The sequence below is a fragment of the Trachurus trachurus genome (genome assembly GCF_905171665.1).
Source record: "Trachurus trachurus genome assembly, chromosome: 1".
Classification (NCBI taxonomy): domain Eukaryota; kingdom Metazoa; phylum Chordata; class Actinopteri; order Carangiformes; family Carangidae; genus Trachurus; species Trachurus trachurus.
Window position 1 is genome coordinate 33,031,843 of NC_139891.1, and position 25,694 is coordinate 33,057,536.

Sequence of the window (25,694 nt, forward strand, 5' to 3'; positions counted from 1 at the left end):
CCACCGGTTTAACCGTCACGTGGCTTCATCGTCTCCTCTCTGAGGTCGAGTCAGTCACGACCTCTGACCCCTGACCCCTCCTCCTCTTCCTCCTCCTCCTCCTCCTCCTCCTCCTCTTCCTCCACATTCAGCCGTCAGTGTCTCCGTCCTCAGTGTTTGCCTCGAGAGGGGGGGGGGGGGGGGGGGGGGGGGGTCACAACAAGTGTCAACACAGTCAGGGTCAGGGTTGCCACGGTTTCCTGTTGCGACCTTGCTGGTCCGGTATGTGTTTGAAGCGGCACCTGTCGCCGTGGATACAGCCCGTGGTCCGCCAGTAGATGCACTCGTCTCCGTTCAGAGGCGTCCGCCGTCTGTTTGACCTGTGTGGCACAGAGAGGGGAGGAGCTCAGCTGAGTTTAACGTTAAGCCTGAGTAATTTAAAGGGATAGTTCAACATTTTTGGCAAATTCTCCTATTGCCATAATCCCTACAGTTTATCTAGGAGTAGGTTTGTTACCTTTTATTATCGGTGCATGTTGTTTTGAGATCGGCGGAGCAGAGCCGTGAGCTGCTCAGAGCTACGCTACGGAGGCTCATGGGATTTCTTGGTTTCCCTCATCAAACTCATCAAATACACAATCCAACAACCCCACAACACTCTGGTGGACAAGTTGTGACCTGCACATTCACCAGGCTATGATATAATCATGTATAATTATGTAACATTACGACACACTAAGCAAATATTCAGGACAACTTGCGCTTTTGAAATCACTCCGCCCAGCAGCCGTGTCTGGAAAGTAGTTTTGGCTGTATTTACCTCTAAAACAACTCTGTCTGGTAACGTTGTGTTATTATCTCATAGCGTGGTGAATGTGCAGGTCACAACTTGTCCACCAGAGCGTTGTGGAGTTGTTGGATTGTGTATTTGATGAGTTTGATGAGGGAAACCAAGAAATCCCATGAGCCTCCGTAGCGTAGCTCTGAGCAGCTCGCGGCTCTGCTCCACCCATCTCAAAACAACATGCACCGATAATTAAAAGTAATGAACCTACTGCTATGACTATAGGGATTACAGTGATGGGAGAATTTGCCAAAAATGTTGAACTATCCCTTTTTAAACCAGATTTAATCTTCAGTCCTCCGTTACCCTGTGGAGGCGGAGCTCTGCTGTGGTCCTGCGGCGCCGGGGCCGAGGCTGCTGTTGGTCCTGTGGATCCACTTGTCGGGATACCGCATCACCAGCCGGCTGCTGCCCAGCTCCGCCCCCTGCAGCAGCACAACGTCAGTACACACACACACACACACACACACACACACACACACACACACACACACACACACACACACCTGTCCAAATATCTGTCACTCTCACCTGCAGCTTCTCCAGGGCTTTGGCGGCCATGTTGGCGTTCTTGAAGTTTACAAAGGCACAGAAGCGCTCGTGAAGAACTCGGATGCTCTCTATCTCGCCAAACCTGTAACCATGGAAACGCATCAACAGCATGGTACAGACTTTTATAACTACTACTGGTGTGGTATATACAGTGTATATACTATATATATATATATATATATATATATATATATATACACACACATGCTGTATAGAATATAAATACAGCTCTAGGAAAAATTAAGAGACCACTCCCAAAATGATCAGTTTCTCTGGTTTTACTATTCATAGTTATGTGTTTGAGTAAAATTCAATTAAAACATTTTGGTTTTATTCTATCAACTACCGCCAACTTCTCCCAAAATTGAAAAAAAATATTGTCATTTAGAGCTTTTATTGGCTGAGAATAGTCTAAATAACAAAAAATATCAAGTCTTTTCAGACCTTGAATAATAATAATAATAATGCAAAGAAAACATGTTCATATTTATTCCTAAACAACACAGCAATAATATTTTAACTCAGGAAGAGTTTATAAATCAGTTTTTGTGGGATAATGTCAATGTTTAATTAAGGAGAATGAGTTTGTGTTTGGGTTGGTGTTTAAAAAAGAAAAGAAAAGAATGACTGTCATACATGTAGAGATGCTTTTAACAAACATTTGTGAAAGTGGTCTGGTTATTTTTTTCCAGAGCTGTATATATACTTTTTTTTTTTTTTTTTTTTTTTTTTTTACTTTATTCTATTTTATTTGTATTAATATTATTATTGCTGTTATTATAACTACTGCGCTCCCTGCATGTGCTGTCTTGTTCTGTGTAACAAATAGACGCCTAAAAAAACAGTGCTGCTGCTGCAATGACATCATCTACTGCAACCGCTAACACTTTCTCTCACTTCTCTATTGAGGTAGATGTGGTTTTATTGACTGAGCTTCACTGAGCCGTGACGCTGGATGAAGATACCGATCGGAAACTGATCAGATTTATGGTTTCAATCAATCAGGATCAATGATCACCAGAGTCTGACACATCATGAAACATTTAAATGACACACAGTGTTTTTACATCTTGAAGAGCTCCCACAGGTCACTCTCTGTAACCTCCACTGTGATGTTCCCGACCCACAGAGAGCGACAACTCCTGGAGACAGAGGAGGAGGAGGAAGGAGGAAGGAGAGGAGTGTTAATGTTTATTATTTTATATGTTGTTTCATATTAATGTTTTATACTTTTTACGCCCCCAAATAAAATGAACCATGTTGTGTGTTCTGAGGTGTTTGTGTGATTCTCACTCACCCACTCTGGTCCTGAAGGTCGATGTGTTTCAGTGCTGGAAGAGGAGACAGAGTCAGTGAGGGTTATAAATGTCTCATTACTTCATAACAGTGAGGTTTATTGTTATAACAGGGTATATACAGGAATCTTGAAGTTAATTTCAATACCTTTTTAAGACTTTTTCAAGACCTTCTCAACATTTTTTAATACCTCACCGCCGCTTCAAGCTGTAACCATTTACATCAGTGACACTTTTAACTGCACAGTTTTAGTTTTTGTGATAAAGACTATAGACCACTATCATACAACAGAATTAAAAAAAGGCTGGGATAATAAATCAAAGGCAAAGTTTATCAAAAAAAACATTGCTCAACTCTCAAAAAAACAAAAACAACAATCTTCTTTTCTTTTTCATGAACCGGTTCATCTTTGTTTTTTAATAAAACAAATAAATTCACACACTTCCGCAATGTTTTTTACAACTCAAACTCTTGGACAGCTAATTCAGAAAAAATACCTTCAATATTTAAGACTTTATAAAGTCATGAAAAGACTTTTTAATACTTTTTAAGGGTCTTAATTTTCCCCAAATTTATTTATCACCTTTTAATACTTTTCAAGGCCCGGCGGATACCCTGTATTATTAGCTTCTGATCTATTGTACATAGTGTTGATCTTGTGAGTGTGAGTGTGAGATTTGCGTCTCGGTGCTGCCTCCGTGTGGACGCCGACGGCGCTGCAGCTGCATCTTTACCTTTGGCCTCAGTGGAGGCGAGGACCGCCGGGACAGTGTTGAACCTCTGCAGCAGCACTTTGCTCTGCTCCTCTTCAAAGCCCAGCTCCTGCAGGCAGAACAAAGGAGACAGAGAAAGGTCAAAGGGAACAAGTTCCTCATGTGTTTCTACAGTAAATCAACGTCAGGACAGATACAAACTTCTGTAACTCCTCTAACTCTTCATAGTCCAGTCATTTTATGAAAAAAGGTTGAACAAATTGCAACAGAAGCAAACTCAACTGATTTTGTATCCTCAACTTGCCCTGAGTGAGGGAAAAAAGCCCCGAAGAATCCCATTAGGGGAAAAAGACCAAAATATAGCGCATTCATACGCCTATTAATTATTTTTCTCATCTCAATAGGGTAAAATTTTTAACTTATAGATATCACCATGAAAATTACTGAGTTGATTACTTACATTAAGACAAACAAAAAATGTATTACAAGTTTTTTGAAATTCTTTGTTAACATGGCGGTCATCTTGAAAAATTGCAGCCATCTTGAAATTTCAAGTGGTTTCTTGTTGAGTGACCGATGGATTCAACTCATCCCAATTTCCATGCTCGTACCACCACAGCACATTTATATATTATACAGTATATATAATGCAGTCAAAACTGTGGGATTTATGCAAATTTATGCACATTTGCTCATATTAACAAACAATTAAAAAAAAACTTGTAATACATTCTTTGTGTGTCTTAATGTAAGTAATCAACTGGGTAATTTTCATGGAGATATCTAAAGGTTAAAAATTTGACCCTATTCACATGAGAAAAATAGTTAATAGGTGTATGAATGGGATATATTTGGGTCTTTTTCGAAACTTTCCCCTAATGGGATTTTTCATTTCTTTTTTCATAAAATGGCTCAGTAACTCAGTAAAAACTCAGTAAAAAGCAAAGATAAGATGAGGACCAGTAGGAACGTGAGGTGATTTCAGCTGCTGACATGAATCATGTGTTTTTATTTCCTCGCCGTGGAGAGCGGCGGCTCCTCACCATGAGCTGCAGTGTCCGGCAGATGACCAGTTTGCTGGACGCCTCGGTGATGTCCTGGTCCAGGTTCAGCACCTGCTCCAGCTCCTTCTCTGCCTCGCTGTACCTCTGTCATGGGACACGGTTCACTTCAGTCATGATGACTTGTTGTTGTTGATATGTTTAAAAGGATAGTTCAACATTTTGGCGAATTCGCATATTGCCATAATCCCTATAGTCCCTATAGGGCAGAGATGCGAGCTGCTCACGAAACAGTACCTTCGCCTTTCCCTCAAAACTCATCAAATACACCATCCAACAATGCCCAAAATGCTCTTGTGAAGAAGTTATGACCTGCACTTTCGACACGCTATGAAATAATAATGTATATGAAGCAAATACGCGGAACTACTTGCATTTTTGAAATCCCTCCGCCCAGCAGCCGTGTCTGGGATGTAGTTCCGGCTGCATTTACCTCTAAAACAACTTGTCTCGTAATGCTACATGATTATTTCATAGCGTGGTGAATGTGCAGGTCACAACTTGTCCACCAGAGCGTTGTGGAGTTGTTGGATTGGATTGTGTATTTGATGAGTTTGATAAGGGACAGGGGACCTGTACCGTTCACTGAGCAGCTCACGTCTCTGCCCCACTGATCTCAAAACAACATGCACCGATAATTAAAGCTAATGAACCTACTGCTATGAATATAGGGGTTATGGTGAGAGGAGAACTTGCCAAAAGTGTTGAACTATCCCTTTAAGTGTGTCGCGTGTGGCCACTGGTTGCTGACCTTTAACCCCATCAGGGCGCAGCCCTTTCGGAAGTATCCCTTCGGCCAATCAGGAGCCAGCTCGATGGACCGCTGAGCGTCGGCCAGGGCGGAGGAGTAGCGCTCCAGACACCAGTAGCAGTACGAGCGGTTCCCGTAGAAACGGTGGTCCTTGGGGTCACAGTAAATGGCCTCTGTAAACATGTGCACTGCCTGGCTGTACTGGCCCTGCTGGAACATCTGGATGCCCTGCTCTGCACGGTGGACACACACACACACACACACACACACACACACACACTGTCATACTAAAGAACAGAAATGTACCAGTGGATGTGAAATTAACCTGGAGACTGTGACTCCTGAAACTGACGTGATCTGAGCTACAGAGTGAGAGATCTTCCCTCGTAGATGATCTTTGATGATCCCAGAGCAGAGCTCTGTCATGATTATTTCTGTTGTATACAAACACCTGCACTCACATCACATCTGAACACGTCTTCCTCTTCTTCTCTGGCTATCCTTAAAGGGATAGTTCAACATTTAGTCAAATTGGCCCATTGCCAAAATCCCTATAGTCATAGCAGTAGGTTCGTTACCTTTAATTGTCGGTGCAAGCTATTTTTAGAGCGGCGGAGCAGAGCTGTGAGCTGCTCAGAGCTATGCTATGGAGGCTCATGGGATTTCACAGAGTTGTTTTAGAGGTAAATTCATGCAAAACCGCTGATGCGCGTTCCTGTCGGGGGCAGTTTTTTTTTTGTAAAGGTACTTTATTTGTCACATATACAGCTAGTACAGTGAAATTCTTTCTCTGCATTTAACCCATCCCTGAGGAGCAGTGGGCAGCCACGGTGCAGCGCCCGGGGACCAACTCCAGATTATGAGCCAGTGCCTTTGGTCAGGGGCGCTGACTGGAGAATCAGGCTAGCTGGCATGTTTTTAGTGGTGGGGGAAACCGGAGGAAACCCACGCAGACACGGGGAGAACATGCAAACTCCACACAGAAAGGACCTGGGCGGCCGGGGGATTCGAACCCAGGACCTTCTTGCTGTGAGGCAACAGTGCTAACCACTGTGCCACCGTGCCGCCCTGCTTTTTCATCAAGCAGTCTCTGTATTTCCCTCTAAAACAACTCTGTCTGGTGACGTTGTGTTATTATCTCATAGCGTGGTGAATGTGCAGGTCACAACTTGTCCACCAGAGCGTTGTGGAGTTGTTGGATTGTGTATTTGATGAGTTCGATGAGGGAAACCAAGAAATCCCATGAGCCTCCGTAGCGTAGCTCTGAGCAGCTCGCGGCTCTGCTCCGCCGTTCTAAAAATAGCTTGCACCGACAATTAAAGGTAACAAACCTACTGCTATGACTATAGGGATTATGGCAATGGGCCAATTCGCCAAAATGTTGAACTATCCCTTTAAAATGTCTAGATAGGAACTCTGGGATCTGACTCTGATCATTTACATTAATAAAATGAGTTCACCTGTCAGCGTCTCCCCCCTCCTCTTCATCTCTTTGCTGCTCTCCCCCTGTAAACACATCAGAGCTGCTCAGACCTCCGGATCACAGACGACACATCATCACCGTTTCCTCCTCACACAGAATCTGTCGCTTTGTGTCGCTACCTGGCTGCTGCTCTTGGCCTCGTTGTCCTTGTTGATCCTGTTGATCTGCGACGCTCGGCTCTTCGGCCCTTTGAGTTTGATGTGACTGGCCGCGTTCGCCACAAACGCACTGCTGATGTCCCACTCTGGCTCCTGAAACACAGACCAGAGACACAGGACGTGAAACTACTGCCTGGACCTGGACCTGGGGTGTGTCTCAAATCGCACACTTCAAAGTACTGTAAGGCTCGACAGGCTAGTACCGTCTCAAATCAAACACTGCCGCTGTGCGCTTACCGGAAATGACTCGACAGCTTCTTCTTCTATTTTATAAATTCTGATTGCAGCCGGCACTGTCGCCGACACTTGACAGCGTTTTCTGCCGATCAAAACGAGCTATTAAGTTGTGCTTTATTGTGTTAGTGTTGTTGTTGTGCTGTTATGAGTGTTTTTTAAAGCTGTACAGAAAAGAAAATTGAATTTGATTCCACTCTGGTTCATAAAATTAGTGTAATAACTCATCTATCAGACGTTGTAGGCCAAACTTTGTGCAAAATTCTATTTTTGAGTAAATCCGGGATGAAAGTGTGTATTTTTTTTTCCGCATTGGATAATGCAGGCGCACGGATTATACGTCAGTCTGTACACGACTCACCAGCCACTGATATTGGATCCGTCATCCGTCATTCAAACATCTGAGACACACACACGCACACGGAGCTCTGTCTCGCCCCAAGCTTTGAATATCCCGCCCGCTCGATAACGACCAATCAAATTCGTTTTCCTCACTCGGGTAAACTCGTGTTGCAGCTCGTGGTAGCGCGACAAACAGGACAAACGGGCATTTCTGTACACCTTTAAAGACATTTATGCCGGTGTCAGCTCCGTCGCTGCTCAAAGCAACCGCTGCCGTTTGAAAAGTAGTGACGTGCTTCCGCTACGTCACTAAGATGGCGGCCTTGAGTGCGGAAAGTGTCCATCGATCCACACTCAATTTTCTGCCCGTTTGAGTGCGCTAATTGAGTGCACATATAGCGCACTACATTTTCGCACACTGCTCAGTGTGAACGCACTTATGTACTCAAAATATTAAGTGTAAGTGCAGAAGTGCGCGATTTGGGACACACCACTGGACCTGGACCTGGACCTGGACCTGGACCTGGACCTGGACCTGGACCTGGACCTGGACCTGGACCTGGACCTGGACCTGGACCTGGACCTGGACCTGGACCTGGACCTGGACCTGGACCTGGACCTGGACCTGGACCTGGACCTGGACCCACCTCCTCTGAGCTCCTGTGAAGGATCTGGTGGTTGCTCTTGCTCTCCGCGGTCTCCAGGGCAGGAAGAGACTCAGGGCTGCATCTGTTTCTGGGACGAACCTCCGTCCACTCCTGCTCCGCTCTGAACTCCTCCTCGCTGTTGCTCTCCGTCGCCGCTCCAGCTGCTTCCTCTTCTTCTTCATCCTCGTCTTCTTCTTCCTCCTCCTCCTCCTCTTCTTCTTCTTCTCCCTGTTTGCCATTACAAAATGATCCCAGAAGAAGAGAGAGTCAGATATTCTTACTGGGTCGTGTAAAGCCACTAGACATTACTCAGTATAGTAACTCCTGCTCTGTAACTCCGGTTCCTGTTTGCAGCTTAAACTTATTTGACTGTGATAGATAGATAGATAGATAGATAGATAGATAGATAGATAGATAGATAGATAGATAGATAGATAGATAGATAGATAGATAGATAGATAGATAGATAGATAGATAGATAGATAGATAGATAGATAGATAGATAGATAGATAGATAGATAGATAGATAGATAGATAGATAGATAGATAAGTTTATTGGTCACACGCAAAACCAAGGTTAAAAAACAGTGCAGCGAAGTGCAAAAAACCAAGCTTTCTTAAAAGTAACCTTGTGCCCAACAATGGTGAGAACACACTGGACTCTGGTTATAACAACTCATCGGGTATTCAGCACAGTTCTTGCATTATGGCACCATTATTTGTATTTATTTATTTATGGATATTTTAGATTCTTATTATAGATTTGTGGATTTATATTTTTATTCCTGAATACCTGGTGCTGTAGCACAATCATTTCCTATCCTGAGATGGATAAAGTATCTCTTACCTCATCTAACTTACCCTATGCTACCCTATGTTACCTGACCTTACCATAACCTGCCCTTTCTATCTCACCTTACCTTATCCTGCACTTCCTACCTTACCTTGCCTCCCTACCTCATCCTTTCCTTCCTACGTTACCCTACCTTATCTTACCTTATCTTATCCTGCCCTTCCTACCTTACCCTACCTTACCTTATCCTGCCCTTTCTACCTTACCTTATCCTGTCCTTGCCTACCCTACCTTACCTTATCCTACCCTACATTACCTTTTCCTACCTCGCCTTACCTTATCCTACCCTTCCTACTGTACCTTACCTTATCCTGCCCTTACCCTACCCTAACCTACCTTACCCTACCTTACCTTATCTTAGTGAAATTAGTGGAAATAAGCAGGACAAACATAAACACATAACCTCCTCCAGACTTCATGAAGACATAAGAGCAGGTGTTGTTCTTCTCACCTGCTCTACGTCTTCAATCCTCTCCCCTCGCTCCAGTTTCCTTCGTTCTTTCTGCCTCTGAAAGGAGAGCGTGGACACTGTGGTGGCTGTGGGATGGTGCACACACACATATGGGGGTACACAGGTGTGTGTGTGTGTGTGTGTGTGTGTGTGTGTGTGTGTGTGTGTGTGTGTGTGTGTGTGTGGACAGGTATGAGTGGGGTGTGGTGTAATGATGGAGGAAGGGAGGTGTGTGTGAGTGTATTTCAGTCGACACATGAACCATGGACAATAAAAACACATGAGATGGACGACAGAGACACACCCACACCTGTTACTCAGCACACCTGGGCCATGTTTCTTTACCTCAGCGTTTGACAGTGTCATGTCATCGTCATGTTTCTGTGAGGCTGCTAAGCAACAACACAATGACTACAGCTGGTCTTCATCAGAGACGACACGACACACTGTCCTGTGTTTAATGTATTATAAAACACTAATAATAAACACACTGTTACACTTAAACAGCTCAGATCAGAGAAAGGTTTTTTACTTTACTCACTTTTTTCTTGGCTCTCTTCTTCTCAGCTTTCCTCCGAGCTTTCTCCTCATCACCATGGCCTTCCTCATTGGTCAGCACGGCCTATTTAGGGCACACACACACACACACTGACTGATGCTGCGTTCAAAACAACTCGGAGGTCGGAATTCCCAACTTGGACACTTCCGACATCATTGCGTTCACGCTGCAGAAACTCGGAAGAGAAAAAACATGGATACCCGAAGGAAGTTTGGCATATTGTGGCTCATAGCTTAATACGAAAAATATATGCAGCAGTAAATTATGTTTGTTTTGGAGGCAAATGAAGAGGAGAGGAGACGCCGCAGATGAGCGCACATATAACGTTACAGCCGTGATAACAGTTAAACGTTATTTCCGTTACATACGAAGACCACAATTTCACACAATAGGCTACAACAATCACAGCTTAATATAAATGTATTGCATATACTGCAATAGTACAAAAAATATGCATTAAAACCTCAACAAATAACTTAAATTTTTTAAATTCTAACCGTTTAAGACAAGAGCCGCCATGTTTTGATGTTGCCATGACGTCAAGTCGGAAAGTCGGAGCTCTGAGATGATACCCGAGTTTCCGGCCTGTGATTTCCGAGTTCGACACCGTTCAATTCATTTTTTACAACTCGGAGCTTGTTTTTTTCCGACTTCCGAGTTGCTGCATTAAGCTCAATGGCATTAATTGTATCGTTTATTTGCCTGTAGATTCAGTCTGTGTGTTATTTGTTTGTTTTTCTCTTAAACACAAGTCAAAGTGTCGTATTCTGTCACTAAATCCAGTTCATATATGAATCTTTCAGTTTTTACCTTTGATGATGAGTCTTGGTTTTTTCTTTTGTCTCTTGGCTCAGGTGCACCGTCCTGAGGCCTGATCTCCTCCTCACCTGGCCCATCTACACACACACACACACACACACACACACACACACACACACACACACACACACACACACACACACACACACACACACACACACACACACACACACACACACACACACACACACACACACACATTAAGAATGAAAACATCTGCCAGATAAGGGCAGTACAACAACCCTTTGATGTTGTGTAATGACTCACAGGGGTAAACTCAGTATAATCAGCGCTCTGATAGATGCAGCAGGCGTTCGTGCGGTCGTGATGTTCATCAAATCAATTTAAAATCAAATCAAACTTTATTTGTATAGCACTTTGCTTCACAATCAAAGAAGAAAATAAATAAAGAAAAGGCTCTATCTACCCACACACAGAACCTCAGAAAATCAGTGCTCATGTTACATCATGACAAACGAGATACTGAGGAAACATTATCTTGAATTTAAAAAAATGAGGAAACATAGGAGATAGATTTAAATATTAAAACAATAAGAACAAAAAAAACTGACTGAATTAGGTAATGTAAAATAAAATGAAAAGAGAAAGAAAATAACATAAAAGCTAGGATTTAAAAACAAACTAAAGTCAATAAGTAAGTAGATAATCTCATCTCACTCTGTAGCATCAACAGCGAATCATGACAAATGTCCAAAAACACTAAAATCTTATTGGCCACTAAAATGACAACATCTGGTTGTGTTTAATCTGCAGTTTGTTTGGGAGTAACCATGACACAACCATCTCACAGTGTTTCTTCAACATGCTAACTCTGTGTTTAGCTGCTAGCTTCCCTTCCACCAGCCTGTGCCTGCCATCACTTGGCAGTAAACTACGCACTGACCTGACGTTTCATTATTCTGTTGTCCAATCTGTGCTAATTGTGCGTGGGCAGCTCCAGCAACACAATGAACACAAACCATTTTTTATAGCTAACGCACACAGTTTTTTTTATTTTTGGAAGCACACACCGGCTGTTTCTTCTTCTCTGTCAGATTCTTGGACACATTTCATCTCGTTTCTTTTTATGACAAATAAAACAAAGCAACATTTTTCCTGCTAAAATTAGAAAACGTTGCAGCTTGAACAGCACAGGATTTCTCTAATGTTTCCTGAATATTTGAAAGTTGTGAATAAAAGAATCACAACCTGACACCTGCTGCTTTATTAAAGGGATAGTTCACCCAAAATTGAAATTGCACTCATTATCTACTCACCCTCATGTCGACTAAGGGCTGGGAGAAGTTTCAGAGTCCTCCGTGGCTTCTCTGAGTTACAGGGGGTCTTGGCGTAGCAGTGCATGTCCATATAACGGTTGCAAATGGATACCAACTGTCTTCGTAACAAAAAGACACACCAAAAAACATCCAAATACCTCCATGCTGCTCGTATGTAATGTCCGTCTTGTATTGAAGCCCCAAAAAGTCTATTTTTCAAGCTTGTTTGTAGCAGAAGCTCCTCTTCCCAGTTCGTCCAAATTTGACGAACCAGGAAGAGGAGCTTTGAGAAGCTTCCGCTACAAAACTAGCTTGAAATATAGACTCATTTTATTTTTTTCAGGACAATTTCGCATTTCGGGGCTTCAATACAAGACATACAGACATACATACGAGCAGCATGGAGGTATTTGGATGTTTTTTGGTGTGTCTTTTTGTTACGAAGACAGTTGGTATCCATTTGCAACCGTTATATGGACATGCACTGCTACGCCGAGACCCCCTGTAACTCAGAGAAGCCACGGAGGACTCTGAAACTTGAAAATTTCAATTTTGGGTGAACTATCCCTTTAACTAATCAGTCGTTGAAGTTGTAAAGTTATAAACTTGAGTGTGTTAACAGGCACTGAGTGGTATCAGTGTGGTTGAACAGGACTCTCTTACAGTGTTGAAGTGTTTAAGTTGGAAACAGGAATCCATGCCTCCCTCATACCACACTGAGACGCTGCCATGCCAGAAATATCCGAGGGCCTCGGATCAGAAATAGAGCTCGGCTCAGAATGAGAAACATTTCACTGTGACTCATGTTGAAGTTTCAGACGAACCACGGTTTCCCACAGAGATTAAAAGAGGTAAAAGTTACAACCAGCTACGGTGGGAAACTCTCAGCTGATGAAGCAGATCGATTTCCTGGCGGACATGTTGCATTTCAAGACAACGAGAGGACAAAGAGCAGAGCAGCAGCTACTCCTAAACACTTGGACTCTGAGTCTGATCAATACATTGGCTGAGCCCAATGCATCAATCAATAATCCTCATTGATCATCACAAATGTAAATTGTGTTTTAGGTGTTTTAGAAACAGTGTCTTACACAGTGTGACCAGCAGAGGACACCAACATGTTTACTGTCACTCAGTACAAAACCTGTTTGAATGTTTGTTTATGAAATAAAATTGGTTATTTTCAATAGTCAAATATCAATTTCAGGATCAAACAGCCATGTTATCCTTAGAATGAGTCTTTTAATTTGTTTCACCACAAACTGTAGATGTAGAAATATGTATTATTTTCTGCATATATTATATTTGAGTGATTTTGTGATAAATCATCACAACAATAATGATTTCTTCCTAAACTACAGAATAAGAACTAAAGCAGGGAACAGGAACAGGCCTGAGGAATAATACAAGTTGCAGCACCACTGAAGTTCTGGTGCAAAATCTCATTTAAACGATGGATAAATCAGGGTGACGGCAGCAGCGGCGGCGGCGGCGGTTCGGCTACAGTATCCGTGCCAACAGGCTGGAGGGAAGCCAGGTAATTAAAACCTGCACAAGTATCAGCGAGTTGTCAACGTTTTATAGGAAGGGCGACAATACGGGGGAGATAAGTGAAACCTTTACCAGATTGACGAGTGTTTCTCGATTATCTCCCAATGACAATAAAGCATCCTGAAGTGAAACTAAACATGATCGAAACTTAAATTTATGAGGATTGACTATTATCAAAAAGAAATAAAATGTTCATTAGGCAGGAATTTAGGGTGTAAACGTCTCTCTGACGCACTGATCTTCAGTTTTGGTCATTTCCTGCTGAGTGTGAACAAACTAATCACACATTTCTGCTGTGGAGGAAGGAGGAAGCTCTAATTCAATGAGAATCACATTTTTAGTTAATTAAGTGAAACTGGATTTCTGCCACCGAGGCTGCGCTCAGCCACGTCCACAACCGTCTGAAAACAAACATGCTTTCTTCTGCCCTCTCTGCAGCAGGGAGAGGACGGGTGAGGAAACAATGTCTCAGATGTGAAGGCAGGTCAAGGAGGACACCGGACAGCCCGTCTCTTATCTTATCGGCCAGCTGCAAAAAAAACCTCGATGAAACTCACTGATCTCATGAGGTGGAAGTTATTTGGCCTCGAGGCCACGAATGCCTCCGCCAGCCAAGACATCCCTGACACGGAGCCATGTCTTTGCTTTAACTGTTTCACTCTGCTGTCACAGAAACCTTCAGCTCTCTCAGCTGACTGAAGCCGTTTTCCCACTAAAATTAGCGGGTCGACGCGGGTTTTTTAAACGCGGGTCGACCCGCTAGCAATCGGCATTTGGCCCCTTTCCCATTGACCAAAATGAGCCGAGTCTGACCCCCCGCTGAGGGATCAGACAGAGCATAAACCAGTCGCCCCGCTCTCATCCGCGGTGCAAGAGACACACACAGTCATGCCACAGCCGCCCGCCGCGGAGTGTCCGTCCGCCGAGGCAGACTCTCTGGCTGGCTGACCTGGAGCACCAGGACCGCGGAGGACAGCGAGTCTGCTGCGGCCGGACGACGGACGTCCGCGGCACAACACGTCAGTTAAACAGACTGTCACTTCTTTTCTTTTCTTTTTTCTATCGTTTTTGGTCAGTGTTCTCTGATGTTTTGATCCCAGTCTCGGATGAGAGCAGAGCGGAGCAGAGCTTTGTTTTGGTACGTGATATGAGACGCGACCGGCGCGATGACGTAGCGTCACGTAACGTTCAGTGTAATCACGTAAATTAGCGGGTTGACGCGGGTCTGGCGTTCCCACTGCAAGCCGTTCGGAGCCGAGCCGATTAAAGGCGATTTTAACCCGCGTCGCTTGCCGAGTCGTTTGACCCGCGTCGACGCGGGTTGACGCGGCTCGGTGCGCCTTTCCCACTGCCACCAAAAGCCGATTGTTAGCGGGTTTAAACGGGTTTTTTGGCCAGTGGGAAAGGGGTATAATCTGTCTCGTTCTTCCTCACATGGTTTCATTTCAATCTTTTGTCCCAAGTTTTGTTGTTTTGTTTTTTTATTGGTTTTACTTTCATTTACCTTGAATCTGTGCAAATCCTGCAAAACAAAACCTTTGGTGGGAACAACAGCAAAAACCATAAGAAAGCTGATTCTGGTTCTGGCTCGCAACAACAATGGCAAATAAAAACTGTGGGTAAACAGTGACGTGGTTATAATCTAGGCGGTTATACAACATGATCTGCTCTGAAGGAAGACTGTTTATCCAGAGTCATATCAAACATCAAGCATGTATCTGATATATTTGTCATAATTATTGTGTGAAGTCTTGAGAAATGGCTTTAAAGTGTTTTGACCTTTGACCAATTGATATAATCCATTTGTCCTCGAGTACAAGTGAACGTTTGTACCAATTTTGAAGAAATTCCCTTGAGGAGCTCATGTTTTTGAAGTCACTTGACTTAAAACATTAAAAGACTAAAACATAATCACTTTGTCTTTGAGTCCAAGTGAAAGTTTTTAACCAGTTTTGAAGAAGTTACCCCAGGGTGTTAAAGAGGTATTGCTTTCATGAGGTGAGAAGTAAATAAATCTTAATAAATCCTCTTTGTTTCCTGACACGAGAAGAATAATAATCATAGTCATATTGTTTGTATGTGGCACGGTGCCATGCTTGCACGCTGCAGCTAATGTAAAAAGTGTCTTCTGCTAGCTATAAGTTTCATTTCCTTTGTGAAACTGCTGATACGGAGAAACAGGCTGCGTCTTCAGGATAAATGTAACGTAAAAAAAAAAAAAAGAGGAGGGAAGATTTCCTGCACGTCTCAGGCCAGCAGCTTTCCTCCCATCAAACACCAGACGTTGACAGAAGACGAAAGGCGAGGGGAGGAAACTGTCCAGGAATAGAGCGTCTTGTTCAGGAGCTTGTGGGACGAGCAGAAACTGAATCTGCTCGGCGCCGTCAGCTGACTCACAGCGAGGGTAGAGGCAGGTGAACCAGAGAGGGGAGGATGTTTGTGATGGTGCAACTCAGCAGGCACTTTCAGCCAAAGACGAATGACAGGTTTTGTCACTGAAATGCCACCACAACATGAAGTCACTGACATGAGATCAGCAGACAGTCCTCAACCCAACCAGTAAAGACCAGTGGGCGCCTGGTACTGTACTGACGGAGGTGTCTTCCTGTTCAAAGGAAGTTGTTCCTCTATAATGAAGTTAAAGGTCTTGACCTCAACCTGTAGAGCCTGGAGACTCCTTATCATGAGTTGGCGCTGGACAAATAAGACTGAATTGAATATAGGCCGCTCCACAAACTGATTTACAGACAGTCATCTTGAACAGATGAAGGAAGCCTGGAAGTTGAATTGGCTGTAGCTTCATCAGAGAGGAACTGTGGTCCAAAAGATACAAGACAGGTATTGTCGATAAAGGACAAGGAATGGATGGTTTGAACTGGAACAACCATCAATAATCAGAGGAGGTGGTCCATGACGTTGTGACACTTGACAGTCACAACTATATCATAAGGACTCAGATACTGGGCCGTTGACCACAAGAAGTTAGATGTCCATGACTCATAATGAGCCAGCTGGAAGTGAAGAGACCTTTTGGACAAGAGGAGTATATCTTCGAGAAACTTAAAGCAGAAGTAAGCGGAATATTTGTGTTAATATACTCTTAAATAGCTTCCGACGGCAATCACTTACATAGAGTTGGTCCGAAACACGGGTCTGTCAGTCACTCTGCTCTGCTGTAAGCCGAGGAGAAAACATTTATTCTATTTCCTTGTATCCTACAACCTTTATCCAATGAGGAGAGAGAACGGCATGAAGGGCTGTGTGTGCAGCCAAGGGATGCACGTGAATGTGGTGACGTAGGGACGAGGACCAATAGATCCATGACGAGGGCGGGGGCTGCTAACTCCATCGGCTGACAAGAAGTCCGAAAAACGGCCGGATCGCTTACTTCTGCTTTAAGTAAGGCTATGTTTACACGGAAACGATCTGAACAGAAAACGCAAAAGTGGCGTTGCGTTCTCACGGACGCGTTTAGACGAGCGTTTTTTGGGGGAAAATCTGCGTGCATACAGTTGACGCAAAAGTTGGTGGAATCTGACATGTTTGTTGTCATTTTCCTGTACTGTCGCTTGGCCTGTGACGTGAACACGTACGCGTGGTGAACTTTTGTGTTTTTACCCTTCAGACGGGAACGTGGCGGTGGAGCATTTTTAAGATTTTCACTCTGCGGGGTGGTTTCGCTTTTTTGCATTTTTAAGCCCCAAAAACAGCGTCGCCGTCTAAACGAAAGGCGCATCCGATAAAATATTTTGACATTTTCACCCATGAGCGTTGTCGTGCAAACAGGGCCTAAGTCCAGCTCTAAGGAAAAACAAGGCTCTAAGCAGAAAGAGAAAACATTTCATCAAATGTCCCTTTCCCACTGGCCAAAAAAACTGTTTTAACCCGATAACAATCGGCTTGTGATGGCAATAGGAATGGGTCACTGACCTGTGGCCACCGGTGTCAAACGTCTCTGCAATCAACCTCGCCTCTGATCATCTTGCAATGGGAACGTTACACCTGGGTCAACCCGCTAAGTCATGTAATGACATATAGCGACTCTTTTCTATCTCGGCCACAAATTCCGTTAACCTATGTTCCATCAGCGCTCAAAAATTGTTCTGGGTGCAAAAGTGCAAAACAGGAAACGACACTGACCACCGACTTAATGCTGCTTTCCATTGTTTACTTTCCATACATCTTCCTGTCTTAACGTTATTACTCAAGAAGAAACGTGGGAGTGCCTGATGATCTTCAGGCTAATTATCACATCTTATGGGATTATTATGACTGGAATTAGTCACCATCTATTCCTGCTGGTCAATTATATGTCGTTTAGAAACGGGTGCATTGTTGTTGTAGGTTAAGTTGCAAGGTCAGGGTCATCGAATCACTCAACGTCCACACTTACTCTAAAAATATTTGGTTGCCATTTTAGCACGAAAAATGATTGACATCTGCCACATCTTCATCAAGCTGAAACGACACCTAGCAGTAGTTTTAATGAGGTGAACTCTCAGCTGTTGGACGATCACAGGTCGCTGCAGGTATTGTTGTAGAAAACAGAAGCAGATTTTGTAGAGACTTCCCCAGAAATACCTCCTAATAACGTGTGTGTGTGACTCCTCTTGGATGTGTGTGTGGATTAATCTCCATCAATTTAGGTCGTGCAGCACTGAGACCAATTTACCCACTGCTGCCTTGATGTGAAAACAGACTCATGTGACATCAGGGTGTCAGTGGCTCTGTGAGTTTTAAATACCTGGGACTCCCCAGCAGTCAGCAGAACCAAAGAGGCCTCTGGTACAGGTTTACAGTTTCACCCATGTGGACTGGCAATTTTGTCTCGACAAGTTCTTTCTATTATTTTACTCCAGACACTCTCAGTTCCTGTCTCCGTACCTTCATAAATTGGTAGCTATAGACTTAATTTTGTGCATATCATATCATTCTGTGCAATATGTTATTTTAATTGATCTTATTTATTCATATACAATTATACTTTAAAACAGAAATTAGGTTTGTTTTTGGGCCATGCTTCCCCTTGGGGATAATAAAGTCCATCTGATCTGATCTAGGAATGCACCGATCCGATATTAAGATCGGATATCGGCCCAGATATTGACTAAATAGCTAGATCGGGTATCGGATAATGGGGCCGATCCATTACGCCGATCTATTCACTTCAATCCTATGTTTGTGACTCAACATTTTACAAAGTTGGCAAAGTAATGTTTAAGTCAAACCTGATGCTTCCACTGTCTTCCACAATGGCAAGGTACAGTATACAGTTCATTAGTTCAACAGTGGTATTGGATCGGTATTGGGTATGGGCCAATACACTAAGCCCAGGTATTGGTATCGGCATTGGGACAGAAAAAGCCTAATCGGTGCATTCCTAATCTGACCTGAGATCATAAAGTGTAAATGAAGTCTCGGCCTCAGTTGTAGAAAATTCATCTATAAGCAGATGAAGTTTAAGATCGACTCTAAACAAAAACATCTCCTGCAACTTTCCTGCAGGAAAGAACAAATGTGGAAAAAGTCCCAACTTTTTGCTTCCCAACATTTAGACACGCAACCACCAAAACAATCCACCACCACAGAATACCAGCAGTATTTCTGATCACAATTACTGTCACATATTGTTTTGATTTGAACACAACCCGCCCCACGGCCATCGACAGAACTACAGGGAGGAAAACAACGATGGAGTGCCCGCCGTCGTACCACGACTTCTCTTGGAGACGCTCCTCTGGTGGGTACACACTGTGACGTGATTGGCCGAGGCCTCGCTGCTTTTCATTCATCTCACATCTGTAATATTTACTCAGCAGATTAAACACCATGGAAACTTTCAAATCGACTATGACGGACAACACGCCAGGTTTCCACATGCACAGGAACATTATGTGCATGTGAGCTCATGTCATAATCACACAAACTGCACTTTCCCAGCGTCTTGCCACAGCGTCCTGCCACACACACACACACACACACACACACACACACACACACACACACACACACACACACACACACACACACACACACACACACTGTCGGAGCGTTAAGAAGGTTACAGTGCAGAGCTGTGTGTAACAAACCATGTGTTACTGTTTGATATGAAAACCACCTGTGGTGAACGGCAGCGGCTGTGAACGCTGCCAGACAGGACGGCCTTGACAGTTTCCTCCCCTCATTCAAACACACACCCATACCTCTCGCCCTTTACCAATAGTGTTGCCTGTTGTTGTTTTTCTGTTACAGAATAAAGGTAAAGGTAAAGTAAAGGTAAAGTGCTGTAAATTTCAAAGCGTTAACACTGAGCTCTGTCTCTTTCTTCAGCTTCATCATCATGTCCTCAGATAAACACTTACCCAAACGTCCCAAACTTTATCTGACTTTATCTCTCCAGCAGAAGTGCCGTTCTCACAAACTGTTTTACTGTCAACACTGAGATTTAGCACTTCCTGTGGCTGCTTCATAATAAGAGTCTTCCAGGAAAGACGACGGTGTTTGGCTGCATGAACGGCTTCGAAGAGTTTTAACATGAAACAACAGCGAGGGAGTAAATAAACTGAGGTGTTGACACACCCATATCCTCACACAGTTTATCTTGTGATTAATTGTGATGACAGATAATGGGGCTATAATAGATTAATTAAATCCAGTACAAGTATTCTATGATTATACAGCACATCAGCTATTTTTCTTATTATTATGACATTTGATCATTTTCATGTTGGTGAACGAGGTCACGCCTCACTTACAATAAACAGATACAGGCCTGGTCTCACTTCATTTGAGATTAGTTAAGGTCAGTGAGAACTCATGACGTATTAGAAAATGTTCAAACATCTGCAGGGTCATATTTTAAACTCTCCGATGTCATTCAAAGCTAATTTTCCCACATTATCCGAGGCTGCGTTCACATCAGTAATGAGTCTGAACAGAGCAGCTCCAATTCTTTCAGTATGACTCAACAGTATAAACTTTAATTCAAAACTCAGGGGTGGACAAGAAAATATTCCCAGAGAATATTTATAAAAACATAGATTTAATGTCGTTAATGCTGACTATTACTGCTTGTCTGGATTATTGACTAATTCCTCAGTTGATTTTACTGAAAAATAACATCATAATAAGCATTATTTTAAGAGATTTAAACTCACAACACACACAGTGATGTAGGATTTAATCCAACAGGTTACATAAGAGTGAATCCACCTGTAATCCATATGGTGAGTATTCACGGACACCCTTCAACAGGAACCAGAAATAACCACAATAATGAAATGACTGTCAGTTAAATTACAACAACTGCATTAACAATCACAATGGCCTCTCTCTCTCGCTCTGTCTCTCTCCCTCTCATTAGCCAAATCATTGAAAGGAAAAGGAAGCTGGAGGCTAATGAGTGTCCGTGGTGAATCTGCCCCTCCTTCGGCCTGTTCATCTACAGATGAGACACACACACAGGCACACCCAAGACATGGTAACAAAAGAAAACAAAGCCAACAACACACATGAAAGTATTAGGACCAAAGTGAAGCTCTCTCGCTCTGACTCATCAGCAGATTGTTCCTCTGAGCAGTTAAAATGCCCTGAATGGACAAAAAGATTTCACTCAAGGTCCTCTTACTGTATTTTTCTAGAGATTTCGGCCATTGGTCACAGTCTCAAGTCGCTCTTCTGGTAAGCTGCATCTTCCATTAGCTCGAAAGGTTTTCACAACTTTACAACACCATGGGAAGTAATGTTGAAGACCACAACACGTGGTTGAAACGGTCTGCTGGTAAGCTAGTAAGCAGGCCTTGAGTCACCGTTATCCCCTCAGCGTTTCTCAAGCAGAGTCAAAGTCTAGATGAAAACCACAAGATACAGCTGAAATCTCCCCACAAAAAATCCAGAAAGTACCACAATGAGTCGTTGAGATGTTTAGCAACACAACCTTCAAAACTGTCGTACCCATGTGACACAATGATGAAGACCATTACTGTACACGTAAACCTTGATCAAAGTTTTTGAAAACTCTACAGTTCATGGGAAGTAATGATGAAGACCAGGAGGGCTGGTTCAAAGACAGTAAGAAGACATTGAGTCAAGATTATTTTGTCAGTTTCCAACAATAAACTGTCAAGCTTCATGGAATAAACTGTACCAGGATCAGACTACACAATGCTTTTGTCTTTCCTGATATTGGTCACCATGTCAGATTAAATAATGGCATCAATGTCTCGGTCAGGACACTGGCAACAGGACAAGTACGACTTCGACCAATCATCGATAGAGATGTTCAGATTCTATTTTTTCCCTCCTGATACCAGTTCCAATACTTGTGCTGTGGGTATCAATACACAAGTTATTTTCAGCGCGGTCATTTTGCTCTATAAACGGAGAGCTCCTGAGTTCGACTGTAGCCACGCTAGGGTTAGGGTTACCCAGTAAGCTAACAGATGAACAGATTCCCGTTTCGAAGACACATGGGCCCTGTCCCATTTTCCACTGGATTTAGGCGCTAGCATTCGGTTTTGTGCATTCTCGTGTAGGGGTAGGGTGTCCCAATTCTTTTAAGAGCAAGGGGAAGTGCTTTTCAATCATTTAAACTACCCCTTCAATTGGACAGAGGTCGGAGGCAGACCTCGAACCCACGATACTTAACAATACCATCTTCACAAGTAAGTCATCTTATGTTGTTGACAGCTACAATAGGTCTGTCGGGCTAAGGTGAATTCACCACCAACTGACTTGAACACAATGTCCTAATGAATCGACATACCGTACCTGAAATAATCAGGGTAAGAACACGGCGAAAGCATCTTCTGTTTCCTGCATTTCTTCGTCGTTGATTTGTCAAACGAAGGAAGATCATTGAAGCCCACGCGACAGGTAATACAACAGCCGTGGAAACCCACCACAGGTTGTGGCTTCTACGTCGTCGCAACGTAGGGTACGATCGCTACTTCTAACACTTTTTGCTTTATTGTCAAGGGGTATCTCCCTCAGGAGGCCACTCCAAACCCAGTGCTAGTGTTAAGGGAAGAGAAATGGGATTGGGTTGTGGTATCAGATCGGTGCCTGGAGTCGAGTACTCGCAGATGCCGGCATTTTTGGCAATATCAGAGGCATTTCCGATACTGGTATCAAGTCCATGACCCTGTGCAAGTTCTTAGGTCACATTGGAGGCAAGAAACTGTCAATCATGGCTACCGAAATGCTGTCTCTGTCTGAAGAGGATGGTATGGACTGTGTGTCCTTCAGAGAGACCGTGAGGTATGTTAACAGATGTGTTCAACTCAAAATCATTAACTGACACTGTGTACATGAAGCGAGCTCACGTACCTTCACTGTGTGTAAACAATGCGCCAGAGGGCTCTGTCATCCTATTCAGTCAACGTCAAGGTTCATGTTGTGGAAGATGCCAAGAAAAATCCAACATGCTAGACTTCTTGATCCTTCAATTACATCTTTACTGCTCTGCACTATCTTTATTTTTCATGATCCATGGTTGATATTGTTATTTTGGGACTTTACGTTTGTATCATGGGACCAGGTTGAGTGATGTAACTTTTCAAGTCCAGGGATTCCCCCTGGGAAAATGTTGTAGTCTTTGAAGTGCCAGAGATAAAATCTTTCCCCTTGATAATTAGTGATTCATTCAAGTCTACTATATATTTATGACTGGCCCACATCCGCAGTGAAACGACTTGTCAATTCAAGTTATTTACAGTAACAATCTTATCATGCTGAGTGTTATTTCTCAGACAGAGGTGATGATTATTTCTGAAACAGTTTCCCTAATCCTCAAAGTCAAATTGCAGCCTGCCTTATAGGCATAAATAGTTGCACAGCTGATTCAGACACCATATAAACTGTTTGTTCAGTTGATATATCAAACAACCGTTGCTACATGAATGCCAGAGTTATTTTTAAGATCAGGATTTACTAAGGTGCAATTGTAGTCAAACAGGTTTCAGTGCATTCTTACTGCACAGCTCATTTGTGTCAGTCAAATATTTGAGTTGAGTTAATGACATGCCATCGGATGAATCTAAGCATAAATAATCTAAAACAAACTCACATAATCTACTGTAGGGAAAACACACAAAGGAACAATAACAACAAAATCCAGAAGTTAAACTGTGCTGCAGAATGGGCGGATAAATAATGACTGAATGCAGTGTGTTGTGAGAAAGGCAGATCTCCACACACACACACACAAACACACACACCCTTCTTGATTTTGGATGACTAAACTTAAAAAGCGTCCAGTGAAACAAGCAGACAGTTGCCAGTGCCTCTCAATAACCACAGGCTCTTTATTCACGTCTGTTTCCACTTAAAGTGATCAACAATTCCATGTTTGGTGTTTGGGCTTAAGTTTGGTGAACGTCCTGTTATTATTACGAGGCATCAAAGGGATGACTGGTTGGTTTTGGGTAAAACTAAGTTTAAGGTAAGCATGGAAAAAGATGGTTGGATGGCGTCAGTGGTGATGCCATTCACATCTCATGGGACAGGAGATAGAGACTAAGGATGTGTACTGTATAAAAAATCAATGGATTTAATTATTAATGAATTCAATTTTATGTAATGTGTCACTACAAACTGTGTTGACAATCCAGTGCAACTCCAACACCAAGTCTTACTTACAATGGTACTGACAAAGAGGCTGAAGTTAATATGAATTCCTTAAATGCTAATAACAGACATAATAAATTAATGGTCAGGGAAACTATAAAACAACCTGTTTTCTTCTCCAAATATACTGACCTCAAAGCTGTAGTTTATCAACATTACACTCACACAGCCTGCACAAGCAAAATTACTGTTAAATACAGTACTATACATTACAGCTAGTTTTTTTATGTGATTTAAACACAAAAAACATTAGGCCTACATTTACTTTCACTTCATAAACACTAGCCAAAACAAATTTAGTGAGAGATTTCTTTCTCTACCCGATAAATAAAGTTCAACATTTAAAATAAAAGGTTAATGAAGCAATATTCAAAACTAAAAAAGCCACAAAATGTCACTGGGAGTTCATTCATATTGCCAAAGCAGACAGGTTATCAGCCTACTAGTCTGTAGCTACTGTAACTATGGACGGTGCCATACTGTTAATACAGTACTATACATTACAGCTAGTTTTTTTATGTGATTTAAACACAAAAACATTAGGCCTACATTCACTTTCACTTCATAAACACTTTTTTAAATGGTTAATGAAGCAATATTCAAAACTAAAAAAGCCACAAAATGTCACTGGGAGTTCATTCATATCAACAAAGCAGACAGGTTATCTAGCCCACTTGTTGTACTTAGCTGTTAGCAAAAGACAAGTTATTAGTAGTGTCCACAAAGCTGAACATTTTTCATTTTAATTAAGTCTGTAAGTTAGCTACTGTAACTATGGACGGTGCCATTTTTAAATACCGTTAGTGTTGAAATATGAATGTTTCAACGTGGTTTGTTGCTGCTAAGGTAAGATAAAACCACAAATCACAGTTAACTAAAGTGTGTCACCAACTTATCTGAGTGAAAAAAGAAAAAGAAAGGAAAAAGAAAACCCAACGGTTGGCTCTCTCTCTCCCTCCCGGGACTCACCGCCGCCTAAGCCCAGCAGCCGGCAGATATCTCTGGTGAACTTCATCAGGTTGCACCGCGGCACCACACCGGCATTATCAGGTCTCTCTCCCGGGGAAAAAACTTCAACTGTGTCGCCGTCCGAGGCGGCACGTCGCCGGGTCTTCTCCTTCACTTAGCGCCGCTGACACTTCTCCGGTCGCACCGGTTCATGGGAAATACTATCGCTGGTGGTGTTGGTGTTTAGTGGTGGTGGTGTTGGTGTTGATCCTCCTCCTCCTCTGCTCCTCCACTCTCCGCCTGTCCAGTCATAGCAGCTCGGTCGGTGAGCGTGTGTGTGTGTGTGTGAAGTTAACCGTTAACCGCCGCGAGCGCTACTTCCGGTTTCAGCTCGCAACAATAAAACAATGACGGGCAGAATTCGAAGGCGACTTCCGGTCGCGATCGTTAAAAAAATAAAAGCTCAAAAGGACTGAAACCTTTTAGTTGGACAAGAGTCCTATGATCCAACAGCTTTTAAAGGTGTACAGAAAAGAAAAATGAATTTGAT

The 25,694-nt window shown here is 42.9% G+C and overlaps 1 protein-coding gene across 1 annotated transcript; it reads right to left on the reverse strand.

Moving 5' to 3' along the window:
* Positions 1-220: 220 nt before the first annotated feature.
* Positions 221-25,466, reverse strand: LOC310988262 (uncharacterized protein; the record flags this gene model as incomplete). Its single annotated transcript, XM_083974793.1, has 15 exons — positions 25,166-25,466; positions 10,734-10,819; positions 9,906-9,986; positions 9,365-9,421; positions 8,061-8,288; positions 6,799-6,930; positions 6,657-6,702; positions 5,197-5,429; positions 4,428-4,532; positions 3,406-3,493; positions 2,673-2,706; positions 2,443-2,517; positions 1,355-1,457; positions 1,130-1,248; positions 221-359 (listed from the first exon to the last, which is right to left on the reverse strand). The coding sequence occupies exons 1-15, from the start codon at positions 25,209-25,211 to the stop codon at positions 221-223; spliced, it is 1,572 nt and encodes a 523-aa protein (XP_083830919.1). The 5' UTR covers positions 25,212-25,466.
* Positions 25,467-25,694: the final 228 nt, after the last annotated feature.